Source organism: Temnothorax americanus, unplaced genomic scaffold (assembly GCF_048541705.1).
Source record: "Temnothorax americanus isolate GAGA-0224 unplaced genomic scaffold, ASM4854170v1 Scaffold14, whole genome shotgun sequence".
NCBI classification, from domain to species: Eukaryota; Metazoa; Arthropoda; class Insecta; order Hymenoptera; family Formicidae; genus Temnothorax; species Temnothorax americanus.
In genome coordinates, this window is record NW_027509275.1 from 2,393,462 (window position 1) to 2,406,609 (window position 13,148).

At 38.4% G+C, this 13,148-nt stretch overlaps 4 protein-coding genes across 7 annotated transcripts in view; 2 read left to right on the forward strand and 2 right to left on the reverse strand.

The window, feature by feature from the left end:
* Positions 1-1,245: 1,245 nt before the first annotated feature.
* Positions 1,246-3,363, reverse strand: LOC143894723 (tubulin delta chain). 2 transcript variants are annotated; one of them, XM_077401307.1, is made up of 2 exons: positions 3,130-3,363; positions 1,246-3,030 (listed from the first exon to the last, which is right to left on the reverse strand). In XM_077401307.1, the coding sequence occupies exon 2, from the start codon at positions 2,902-2,904 to the stop codon at positions 1,561-1,563; it is 1,344 nt and encodes a 447-aa protein (XP_077257433.1). In that variant the 5' UTR covers positions 2,905-3,030; positions 3,130-3,363; the 3' UTR covers positions 1,246-1,560. The 2 variants fall into 2 exon arrangements, with proteins under 2 accessions (XP_077257433.1, XP_077257434.1); XM_077401308.1 differs by having other exon boundaries at positions 3,096-3,363.
* Positions 3,364-3,872: 509 nt separating this feature from the next.
* On the forward strand, positions 3,873-8,751 carry LOC143894720 (uncharacterized). 2 transcript variants are annotated; one of them, XM_077401294.1, is made up of 5 exons: positions 3,873-4,171; positions 5,366-7,707; positions 8,179-8,362; positions 8,459-8,605; positions 8,675-8,751. In XM_077401294.1, the coding sequence occupies exons 1-5, from the start codon at positions 3,997-3,999 to the stop codon at positions 8,716-8,718; spliced, it is 2,892 nt and encodes a 963-aa protein (XP_077257420.1). In that variant the 5' UTR covers positions 3,873-3,996; the 3' UTR covers positions 8,719-8,751. The 2 variants fall into 2 exon arrangements, with proteins under 2 accessions (XP_077257420.1, XP_077257421.1); XM_077401295.1 differs by having other exon boundaries at positions 5,369-7,707.
* A 455-nt stretch (positions 8,752-9,206) lies between these two features.
* On the reverse strand, positions 9,207-11,442 carry Wdr79 (Telomerase Cajal body protein 1 homolog). Its single transcript, XM_077401305.1, has 5 exons — positions 11,104-11,442; positions 10,456-10,988; positions 10,157-10,389; positions 9,816-10,049; positions 9,207-9,738 (listed from the first exon to the last, which is right to left on the reverse strand). The coding sequence occupies exons 1-5, from the start codon at positions 11,344-11,346 to the stop codon at positions 9,515-9,517; spliced, it is 1,467 nt and encodes a 488-aa protein (XP_077257431.1). The 5' UTR covers positions 11,347-11,442; the 3' UTR covers positions 9,207-9,514.
* Positions 11,443-12,722: 1,280 nt separating this feature from the next.
* If (integrin subunit alpha inflated) overlaps positions 12,723-13,148 on the forward strand; it is a 62,561-nt gene continuing 62,135 nt past the window's right edge. The window contains exon 1 of one of the 2 annotated variants that reach the window (XM_077401227.1): positions 12,723-12,779. The gene's annotated coding sequence lies outside the window, so the exon portion shown is untranslated. The remainder of the gene's footprint in view (positions 12,780-13,148) is intronic. The other variant, XM_077401229.1, reaches the window with a different exon arrangement.

A 13,148-nucleotide genomic window follows, 5' to 3' on the forward strand; every position in this document is an offset into this window, starting at 1 on the left:
CTTTCCCATATTATATTGTAAAATTATTATATGAAAAAATATACGAAAAATATGAAGACGATCAAGTATTCTCGCTTTTGAAACGTTATTCTCTGTGGGCTACGCCGTTCATAAAGTACAATAATGAATTATAAACTATACTTAAAAAATATACTTTGTGCGCGCGAATCTTGAGAATTAAAAATCACTGCATTGTAATTTCAAAGCGACAGTTGCGTTGAAGTTCGATTTTTACATGAAAGTACATCTCGATTGTTCAATTACCTAATTGAATTGCGTTAATATTATAAATGTTTTGTTCAAAGTCGTCAAAGAGACGATAACAATAATTTCATCTTTGTTATTCTGATTTCGCCACGATGATGCGAAGACGATGGCCTCTCAATTGTACGAAAAAAATTTCAGATTATGAACGCGATTCACGCACACGTTTGCTTCGCGAGACGAAAACACGCGAATATACTTCGGGATACGAGATCGAATCCCAGCTCATTCGCCGCCAAGATTCCGTCGCGTCGTCCCTTGGATCGTTTCTGAGTTGGCGTGGTAGGAGGGTGACGGGTGACGGAATGACGAGCAGCGATTCCTGGAAACGACTTTTCTCCTTTCCAAGAAACGGGGTGGTCGGTCGGGCCGAAAGGCGTGCGCACCCTGCGCGGAAGATCTTTTACCGATATACATATGTGTATATATATAGATATAGATAGAAGAGACGCAATTGCGCAATTCTGAAGAGCGTGATAATCAAGAGAAGGGAGACACGCGTCATGCCGTTCCTTCATATGACTGGCTTCCTCTCATCTCGCGTCTTCTTCGGTAATCACGGCCCTTCGTTCGTCTATCGACGCTCGCCCTCCCCTTTTCTCCGTCATTTCTTTTTGGTCGAAAGCTCTTTATTGTGTCCGTAGCCGCAACCTGGTCGATTCCCAAATGACGTCACAACCACTGGCGTCCATCCCTTATCTCGTAGTAACCGTGATCGTGACCGTGTGACGTTCAAGGTCTCGCGTAAGCGCCTACGCGGCACGCGCTACTCGGAAAAAGTGTAGGAAAGACGAAAGAGAATGAGAACGAGTTCGGAAATAAATCTACGTCCGAGAAAAATATTAAGAGAAAACTCGTTTTTTCTTATTCCGCGAAGCTTCAGAATAATTTTTGCGCATTTTCAAGACCATGCGCATCGTCAAGACGATAGATAAATGTCGGTCGCGTATCAGTCAATATTAAAATTTGTATACGTAAAACTTGACGCATTAGACGCTTAATATATTTTTAACAATCTTTACTTAAAAAATATATTATTTATACAAAATAATAGAGATTTATGGTAAATTATTGAACGCTACTGCAATATATTTTCAAGTAATTATACGTAGGCACTTAAAAATTCTACTTGGTTCCGTAAAATATTCCGCAATGTTTTCCCCCCTATAACGATATAAACACATTAATTTAATTTTAGATTCATTTCTTCTGCTTCTCAAGTATAGATATATATATATATATTGGCGTTTATATTAAATATCTTTTTCGAACATATAAAATCACGCATAAGAAAAATCAGTCCTTATTGCGGCTTTTTAAGTTTTTATATTCCCGCACTACGTTTTCTACTTTGGCAAAAGCTTGCAAAAAATCATCGTCCTCCAAACCAAATTGTTTATATTGATGCAAGAAAGCCGCGCATTTGTAAGAGCCCCACGCTTTGTCTAGATATACGTCCAACGGTCGGTGTATCTCCGAATTATTGCTGACCAACGCCAGGAACTTGTCTCGATTCAGAAACCTGCGTTCTTGATGCAAATGGGTAAAATAATTCAGGATAGTCCACTCTGGATACAGATGTCTTCTCTGCAAATCTTCCAATGCTACAACATCGTTCTCCATAGATTTGCCACGAGTTACGAGAACATTGGACACGCAAGGACTATGCGCGTAAGACATTGCTGTTTTGCTCAACGTGGGATTTGGCGCCTTTAATCGGGCATTTGTTAATTCCGCTTGTGACTTTGATACTCGAAGAGTCTGCTTCAAATGACGTATATACACCTCCCATTTCTGCGTGGGTTCGTACCGCAGAGACGTCACAGGGGTATGCGGAGTACTCTTGACCGTTACGAATCTAAAATTGGGATGCGCGGCTATTTTGGATATTAAAAAATTCGCGTTGCACCTCGCGTTGCTGCTAGGTTGAAAAACGGCGAGCAGATTTTCCGAAATGATGCCATTCATGTCGCGCAACGTGGTGTTAGAATTCTTCAACAGATCGGTACACGTAGAGTGCGTCTGCTCGTTCTCGAATAACACGGAGACGTCTGCCCTGTCCGAGAACTTGGCCAGGGTCAGTACGGTGTTATAATTCTGGGTGCAAACTTCTCCGAAGGTGAACGGCAATACGATCGCGGCGACGATAGGCTGAGTTTCGTACTCCTCTCGCAGAAGCTCGACCATGCGGCTTCCCGTACCGGATCCCGTGCCCCCAGCCGAGCTGAGAAGCAGAAGGAATCCCTGGGAACGATCTAACTTCTCGATCTCCCGTCGCGTGACGTTCAGCACAGCGCGCGACAGGCGTCGACCGTTTGTCGCGTAGCCGTAGGCCCAGTTGTTGGCGGAACCGCCGCCAGACTGGCAGACTACGTTGCTCGTTCGATAGATCCACGACGCAGTCGCGTCCCTGCATACCTTGTTGACGACCTTCTCCTCGGTGTCGACGAGAATCGCCTTGGCGTAGTGCCGGCCGCACTCCCCGATTCCGTCGAACCACCTCTCGATCGTGCTTTCCGCGTACTCATAATTCGCGCCGTAGGGAACGCCGGTGTTGGAGGTTCCTAGATCGGAGGCCACCTTCGAGAACAGGTCGCAGCCGAGTTGATTCCCGCATTGTCCGAACTGCAACGTCAGCATCTCCGGGTGGTAGATTCTTCACCCGCCGATGCGAACGGCTTGGTGTCGTCGACAAGCTCTTTCGCTTCTTTGTTAAATTCTTGACGTGGCGAGGCGCAGCTTCGGACGGTTCACGACCGTTCATACCTGGAACGATGAGAATATTATAATTCGTCGTATGTACGTACGCGAAAGATATACATCAAACTGACGTTTGCGAAGCGAAGGAGTAATTTTGACATTTACAATTTACACCGCGTCGTCGCTTCCCGCCAAAACTGTGTAAACATATACCGTCTTTGACATATCTTCCGCACTCTTTGCACTTAAATTACACACGGAATGTAAGAGTGTCTTCGACTAAACTCCGATCGATTTATGTCCAATTCTATTTATCAAAATAGGTCTGTTCTTTTTAAATTCTTGCACGATTCATCATCTTTTCTCTTTTTCCCTTCAACGTGAAAAGAAAATAATGTATAGTGTAAAGTATACATATAGTGTATTTTGTAGTGTAAAGTACAACAAAACAGTGATGTAAAAAGAGAAAAGATGAACCGTGCAAGAAATTCAGGCTAAAAATTAAATTAATTTTTAATTCAATCTTATTTTTATCTTTTTTAAACTGCAGATATTAAAGATAATCTACATCGGTAGAGGAATAGACATTAATATAGACATTAATCGATCGAGCAATTAGAATAATTAACGTCAAGTTATTTAACGTGTGGAGTGGACAGAAAAATTAAAACAGGGATAACGATTAGTATAGTAAATATAGTAATAATCGTCGAGTTGTAGAATCGGAGATAGGCTGTGCTGTGCGCCGTTCTAGTATCTCTGCGTTCGCGTTGTCAACGTTGTCGGTTGGTTCGACTGGCGTCCGCCATTTCGGGCCGGCCGACGCGAGCCAATTAAGAACCGCCGCGCGCGCGCCACACTACTCCGACATCCGACATTCAGCGCCCCTGGCTATCAATTTGAAGTGATTGTCAGTTGTACTTTGTCTGTACTGCCCTGCCGTTACGTTGGGACGTTGGGACTGGTTGGGACGTTGGGTTAGGAGATACGTGTGCTTCTCGTGTTTTTTTCCGTTGCGTCGTTGTTACGGGAATGCCGAATTTCAAGCAGCAGTACAAGAATCCGCGCCCGGGATTCGGCGAGGCGGATCACAGAAGGTGCCTGCGCGCCTACAACTGCGATAAAACTCGCAGGGAAGTCAGAACTCGAACCTTCGACAGGAACCGCAACCTGCAAGACGTTTCGGCGCCAACGACCCCGCAGCCCGGTAAGTTGAAGGATTTTTCCGTTTCGCGTGATCTCTCTCGCAAATTGATAATTGCGATTATAGATTAAAGATTTCTCTCCTGCAGCCTCCTGCTTGCGTCATCTTTTCAGTCACGTTTTTTGGTTTAATTGTTAAAATGCCTTTATTTCGATTTTGCTTTTTATTCGGTGTTATGCGCCTTCGTAAATATTTGTTTTAGATCTCCCACCTTAGATCTTGAATTAAAAATACGTTTATTCGATTTACGTGCAAAAAAAGTAAATGGAAAAAGAGCAGAAAAATTGTTGTTTAGCACTGGGAAAGGAGTAATTGAATGTTAAAAAAATGGCATTAAATAAAACGTTGAATAAAATGATATCAAAAGAGTATATTCCTAAATGTAAGAAACATCTAAATATTTACCATGCAAATAGCATCTTTATTAAATATCATATATTTGTTGTGTGTATTTTCTATGGGAAATTTTATCGCTTTTATATTTAAAATTAAATGCTATATATATACATATAATGGTTAATGGCTTGATAGAACGATCTGCTGTATAGTTATAGTGACAATTATTATTATATCAATGAAAAATTTAATATAAATATCAATAATTTGATATTGAATTATGTCTTATTGAAATCTCATATTGCAGTTTTATATATTAATAGTGAAAAAATATTTTTATACATATGTGCATTTGTAATAATATACATATTATATACGTATTTGTAATATATACATATTTTGGGAATAGGTCGTGCGTGAGAGGCTTGATTGATTAACGTCTATTTGAATTGTCTATTAATACTGTTTTTAATCACAAATCCCGGGATCTCGCGATCGTTTTCTTCTCCGGACTTCGTGTTCTTCGAAAAGTCGCTTAACGTTAATCATTATTGTTTGTGTCTTGCCTTTATATTTCCACTTATCGTTACCTATATTTATGTTTTCTTACGTTTTTTTCTATATTTCGACCTTGTTATTTCTTACATTCGATTCGAGCTGTTTCGGTGGTTAAATGTATGACGATGTAGTCGCCACAATATTATACAAACGACGTGTAAGAGTTTCTAAGTATGCAATAGAGTGTATATTTGTTTTTTAAATGCATACATTTGTACTGATCTTTTTTTTTATTGCTCTGTATTTATGTAAAATTGATTAAATTATGTAGTCGCAAGAACAAGAAACTTTTATTATTTTTAGCAGACACTGTACCTACTGATGAGCGTATGAAAAAATTATTGAAATGGAAAGAGGAACGCAACAGAAAGAAGAAACTGGAAGCCGCCATGAAGAAACCTGCTTTCAAAGTAGGCATCGTTCATCACTCTTTGTATTCTCCGGTGAGCAAGAGTGACGTATCAATTGCGAGAACACCGAAACCACAGAAAACAGAACATCCAAATCATATTCAAAAACGAATTACGAGGGCTACAGAGAAACGATTGCTTGCTAAAGCTGCTCAACAAGTGACGAGTGATCTAACTTCAGTGCCGACGAAACATCTCATGAATGTCAAAACGTCGTCTTCTAATGCCAAGAAACAGAAATCATTCGCCCCACCTGATCACTGTTTTAGACCTCCGTCTGGTTTGCACAAGATACCTCTATTTGGTCGTGTACCGATGAAACGAACGCCACGAGACAAATACACACCGTCGCAGAAGTGTTCGCAGACTTCTGATAGTACCGCAAAGAATTATGAAACTTCCACAGGTCCGAGGTTATCGTCAAATGAGCAAGACCCATCGCAGAAATTAAATAAATCGACCATTCGTGATTCGGATGAATTAAATGCAATTAAAACAGTAAGATCGTCATTGAAGGAGCAGACAAAGAATCAGACGGACATACAAGACGCCTTGCGGAAAGAAAACAGTTTTTCATCAAGCAGCACTGAAACAGAAACGCCACCGTCTACTCCGCAAAAGTCTACTCCGAATTCTTCGGAGAAAGAAAATTGTTCTTTAGAAGATCTTATTGTTTTTTCACCGTATCTCACACGAAGCCGTGGGAAGAGGAATTCTAGAAAAGAGGTACAGCAACGGCTGGGCATTGGCCGTCCATCCGACGAAATTCCCACCAAAGACACGGTTATGCAAAATTTAAACATATGCGTGGAAGAAGAGGAACGTACAGCTCAGTACTTCAAAATTCTCTTGAACAAAGAAACTGATAGACTCAAGGAGCTTTGTAAGAAATGGTTGGATATTGGATTAGAGACGGATGTTCCAGAGGATGCTACGTATGAAATACAAACAGCGGTAGGGCAGACAAATTTGCTAATAAATAAAAAGTTTGAGAGATTTCGTGGCTTAGTGCACGACTGCGAGACTGGTAAAGGAGAAATGCTGGTTACGTGCAGAGATCTTCAAGGATTTTGGGATATGACGTACATGGAAGTCAAAGACTGTGAAACGCGATTTGAGAAATTGGAGCAACGTCGAAACAGAGAATGGAAGGAGGAGGAGGAGGAGGAATACACAGTCACCAAGCCTGCCGTTAAAAAACGAATGCCTGTTAAAAAACAAATTGTATCATCAAAACCAAGTTCATTGCGATCATTAATCCTTGCTGCCAGAAAAAGCAAAATGGAAGGAGAAACATTGAGCAAGGAAGATTTGTTGTTGCATGATACACATATAAATGAAAAACCGAGTAATAGAAAATTTTTTACCGAAGAGAACACTCGACGTAGTAGGAGATCTAAATCCCTTGATCTTAACGGTAGCGAGTCAACTCCTGTTCGACGTGAAAGCTCTAAAACAGGTTTCGTGCAATTTTCCGACAAATCTAAAAAAATGAGAAGTCCATTTGCAGCTATGAAAATAAGTCGAATGTGTAAGACACCCGAAGTTCAATTAGATGATACGGTGTCATACGTTAATTCCGATCAAACGCCGGGCAAGAGCATATTAAAGAAATCGGAAGAATTAGAAAATAAGGAAGCCCGTATAAAGTCCGCGCATAAAGTCAATTTTGATGATCAAGTGGTTCTAACGGAGGTCCCTCTTGACGAAGAAACACATACTAAATTGAGTTTAGCTGCTGCATTAAACAGGATAGACAATTTCGATTTGGATGATATGTATCATTCGCCATCCATTCATGCTGAAAAAAGATTAAACTTTGAAGATTCTGACAGACTTGACGATCTGAATAAATCAATATCCGAGATACAAACAATAGGGAAGCGAAATAAATCCAGATCATCTGTTCAGAATACTTTAGTAGATAATATTATGCGTCCACTTAACGACATAACATCTTCGGCATTTATCGAAGAATCATCGCCAAACAATGTAGAGATTATATCACCTAAGAAAAGCTTAAAAAATCGAGTTCAACACAAGGATGCATCAAACAGGAAACATGTAGATATTTATTTTTCACCTCCAACACGTGCGAACAAAGATGACGAGATAGACATTACTACTGAAATAATTTCAAAAGACATGGGAGATCTTGACTTAGGACCAAGAGTACTTAGAAATAGAACTGTCCCGGCAAATAATACACCTAAAAGCAGTAGAACGAGCAAAATGGTAAGCTATAATGTTTTTTAATGATATTAATTACATTTTTCAGTTTAGCATTCATAACACTTGATATTAAATATAATATAAAATAACATTCCGAATATTTTTTAATAAGAACCTTTTGCACAATTTTTTCTATACGTCTGTTACGTACATATATCTAAAATATATTTATAATCTGTTAATTCTCGGAAGAAGTAATCATTGAAAGGCTGTGGCTGAGTTATTTTTTACTTCCGTACTTTATTGGATTATCAAAAAGTCGCTTTGCGCAAACAGATATAGTATATAAAACAGCAGTTTTCACAGGTTTTAGATTTTTTTTAGATTCTTGCGATATAAAGAGGACGCACGAGTAATCTTCAAAAACTAACGCATACTCACATTGGGTCTCGGATGACCCAGCCACCGTCGACCAAAGATTAATTGACTAAATGAAAATTAACTGACAAAAGAAAAAAATTTTTTGTTTTTTAGGTGACTCCAAAAAGAGCAAGTAAAGAGGGAAATAAGAAGTCAAGTATGAAAAGTTCGTTAAAATTATTGCAAAAAGACGAAAATATGACACCAAGTAAAAGCAATACAATGGATATGGAGAATGTAACATTGACAGACAATATTGTTAAGAAAAGATCAGTTCGGAAAAGTGTTGCATTTGATGGTAAAAATCTTTAAATATCTTATCATATATGTTATAAGTATACGTTTAGCTACGCCATATTCGATATACATGTATAATCGTATTTTGTTATAACAGAAACTTGCGTGGGATGTGCCGAAAGTAAACCAGTGCTACCTATGACTCCTCATACAGTACGTCGTAACAAGACGCCTTTGAGACAGAGTCGAAGCAAACAAATTGATGAAGATCTTATATCGTGGGAAACGCCAGATAAAAAACATCGTGAGTTCTAGTAATGTATTACATATAATAATCATATAAAAAATATTTATCAAAACTTATTTGTTTTAGCTCATCGTCGTAGGAGTACTAGATCGCAGTCGGATAAATTTTAGTATCTTTTTACAAATTGGCTCCGGTCAACGTGACGCTACAAATGCTTTGGAGCGTTCTTCTTCTATTTCTTTCTTCATTGAAAGAAAAGAAAAGAGGAATGCTTCGAAGCATTTGTAGCGTCACGTTGACCGTAGCTGACCGTAGCCATTATGTATTCATATGTTGCATTTATATAAATGGAAACCTGACATATAACGAAGATTTTTACATATATAATGACATCTATGTGTTATGTATGCGTGTAACAAATGTATTATAAAATATTCCATTTGTTTTGTTTAATGTAATTTAAGAGATATTCAATATAGTGAGATTTTTATAATGTTTTTAATTTCATATCCATTACTTAGATTTTATTAGCATTTACAATAGTCTTAGATACTTTTAAATACTGACATTCGCAATGTCAGTATTTATAAATTGTAATATTTCGTTGTAAAAAGATACTTATGGAATAAAGAAGGAAAATAGAATACGAATAAAGAATATTCCATAAAATTAATGTAATTTAATATTAATTGAAATACAATTAGTATGTACAAATATTTACAGTCTAATATGGATTCCCGAAATGGATTACACCGTTTACTTTATATATATTCTTTCGCTTACAATATTTACTTCCAATTAATCTCGTATAAAGTTGAGGTATACATGAGATGAGAGTCGAAATCGAAGGCAGGACCGCTTTCACAGAAAGCTACACATTATCTCAAGTATGTAGTCTTGTTTTTATTCTGTTCAACGCGCAAACTCTATTCGTATGTAAATCAAAAGTTATCTAAAGCTGCATTATCAAGAGGCCCACCATAATCTCACGCTATTGTCTCTATGTTTATTTTCAATACCACATTGCCTTTGTCCAGAACTGGTTGCTATTATAGGTAATCTTGTGTGTAAGCTTATTCCATTTATACAATCTTTGGACAGTCTTATTTTATATTTTGGATACAAATCCTCTTCGTTATAATCTGTAATTTCCGGCAATTCCCACACAACGATATTTCCATCAACACCGCCTGTGGAATATGTAATATTAATGGAGTATATCGTATCATGCACTTATTACTTGTCATTTTGTGTTTATTGAACTAACCCGAGATTATTTGTTTACCGTCAGGCGTAACAGCAATTTGTATTCTTTGATTGGTATCCGATTGCCTTCCTTCGAGGGAATAAAGGACATTTCCAGGATTACGGAGGTCCCAACATAAAAATTCACTATTTTTCCGGACAACAGAGAACAACTTCATTCCGCAAGGACTAAATTCAACTTGTGTTACACCACTCCCGGTCTGAAAAGTGCACAATGGTCCGTCTTTGTACAAACCTTCGAATATAAAAAAGAAAAATTACATATAGCTATAGGCATAATTAAAATATATAATTTATTACATCCTATGTGTAATATCAATATTATTACAGGTGGATACGTACCGATACATTTGGAATATGTGCCAAAGGCAACTAAGCCGGGCATGCATGGATTTTCACGGATACACGAGACCAATCCTATCATATTTGGAAAATTGTGTTTAAATTGAATGTCACTTGTCTGACGTCCAGGACGGTCCGTGTCGAAGGTTCTTACAGCGTTCTTGAAACCACACCATATCTCCCTTCCTGAATCCACAAATTGAACGCTGATAGATGCTTCTACTTCGTCAACTCTGAAAACAGACGCACTCTTGCAAAGTTGCATTGAGAGAGTAAGAAAAAGTAATGCTACTACTAACTGATTGTAAGCTCGATACGTGGCACGCAATTCTCCTGTAAATGCATCCCACAGATGAATAGGACTCTCTCTGCTGGTACTGAGAAAGCAGCACGTCGCAGGTTCGCGCGAATCCATAAAAGGATACCAGCAAGCGTCGTATACGAGGCCGCCTTCCTTAATCGTCAACGCGGACGTAAAGTTGGTCTGTATGAAATCAGATGGGACCTGGCCAGAGTATAATTCTCTGGGAAGCTCGTAAATGCGTGTCTTGAAGTCTTCTGATGGTACAAGTAAGCATGTTCCGTCCGGCGACCACTGGCAACCTTTTGTAAAATTCTCATGCAAGTTTGTGGGCTGGTATTCCTCAGTAGCTACGCACAATACCCTCGGCGCTGTGGACCAGTTATACTTATAGACGCAGGTAGAATCTACTGAGCTGGTATCTTCCGAAACTACATTTCTTGGCTCTGTGATATTTGTAGCTTCATTGGCCCTTGTTTGCTTCGATATCTCAAGACTTGCTATTTGTTCTGGCAATGTATCGCACGTTACCTATAATTTGAAGACTGATTATTTTACAATTTGCTCAAGCAACATAGATCTGTCGCAAGAAGTTTTCCCAATTTATAAGATATGTTTGCCTGTCCAATATCTATCTCAAACTTACTTGTGGCTGTGAAGAGGCGAGAAAGTCAGTTTTATTCGAAATTGCACTAGATTCCAAACGAGTTCCTGCATTTGTCTGACTGCAAGTGTCTTCGGTCGGTACGAACAAATCCGGTTGCACCTGACTAGCTTCACAAGTTTCGCTTTCTGCATTGTTTTCGACTGCCTCGTGATTTCCATTTAAACGTGGTGCTGTTATCGGCGAACGCGATTCAACGGCGGTTTCTTCACATTCTATCTCCATTGTTTATTGTACGAGAGAACACGGATCTCCTTTTCTAGAAATCTTAATTTGTTTATATATGTATGGGAATGTTTTCAGCACGCGCAGTGCTTTATTTTTTTGGTATTTATTTAGAATAGCTACTGCACCTCAAATATCGATGAAATTAGGCTTAATCGATTCGTTTTTGCATAAAACGAAAGAATCTGGCAGAAAAATGCGGCGGTCTGCCCTGCGAAGCGAGATATTTAGCGTTAAAGTTGACGACTATCAGGTATCAGGTTATGAAACCTGTCATACCGACGCGATGTAGCGATTGTGGTAGCGACTAGCGACAGAAACATGCCCCGCGGCCACATGCGCATGCTCCGTGTCCGCACGCGCATGCAAAAGTGCGCGAATTTGAAACGTATGCATACTTATAATGCATAAATATAAATATGTACTTTTTATATACAAACTATTCTCTGCTTTAACAAATTATTTGTTAAATAATTACAAATTATTTCTGCTACAGATATTATGCGTCGAAGTTAACGAAACAGAAATAATTTGTTAAAGCAGAGAATAGTTGGTATACGAAAAGTACATATTTATATACCAACTATTCATTGTACATATAAATATGTACTTTTCATACCCCAACTATTCTCTGCTTTAACAAATTATTTAACAAATAGTTTGTTAAAGCAGAGAATAGTTGGTATATGAAAAGTACATATTTATATACCAACTATTCATTGTAAATATAAATATGTACTTTCCATATACCAACTATTCTCTGCTTTAACAAATTATTTAACAAATAATTTGTTAAAGCAGAGAAAAGTTCGTATATAAAAAGTACATATTTATATTTATGCATTATAAGTATGCATACGTTTCAAATTCGCGCACTTTTGCATGCGCGTGCGGACACGGAGCATGCGCATGTGGCCACAGAGCTGACAGAGCATGCGCATGTGGCCGCGGGGCATGTTCATCTCGTCGGTATGACAGGTTTCATAACCTGAGAGTCGTCAACTTTAACGTTAAATATCTCGCTTCGTTGGGCAGACCGCCGCATTTTTCTGCCAGATTCTTTCGTTTTATGCAAAAACGAATCGATTAAGCCTAATTTCATCGATATTTGAGGTGCAGTAGCTATTCTAAATAAATACCATTTTTTTGAACTGTTAGATTGCCCCTTGCATAATAATAAAATATATTTCGAATATCGTGGACTGGAATACCGCTGAAACGGCTCTAAAGTCAGGTTAGGAATTGCCTTGCCAGTCAGCTTAGGTTAGGGTTAAATCACGCGTGCAATGCGTGCATTTTAGTTACGAGATTATACGTTCGAGTGCGTTGCGTTCGTTTACGAAAGTGTTTTTTTCGCGAGTAATTTATTCGGATTCGGACTGAACACTGAACTTACAATTAGCCGATGCGTCGACTAATTACATATTTTAAAGGTATTTAACTTAAATTATCCAAACTAAGCATTGATTACATCTCAAAACTCTTCGTGCAAAATACAAACGATCTCTCGTACAAAAACGTTCGTTCACAATTTATTCATGTCGGCTAGCTACATATAACCATGGGAGTTTCCCAGCAAGTGACACAAGACACGAGTCGACATGTCATTCTTTGTTTTTTGGCAATGAGTAAATGTAGCTAGCCGACATAAATAAATTGAACGAACGTTTTTGCACGAGCTCTCCATAGCGCCATAGCGTAAAAATAAAATTAATTAATTAATTAAAAAAAAGTATATGGACCGCCGTACCTTTTTTGCATTACATTTTAAAAACTTTCGTACGAAACACAAATGATTTTAT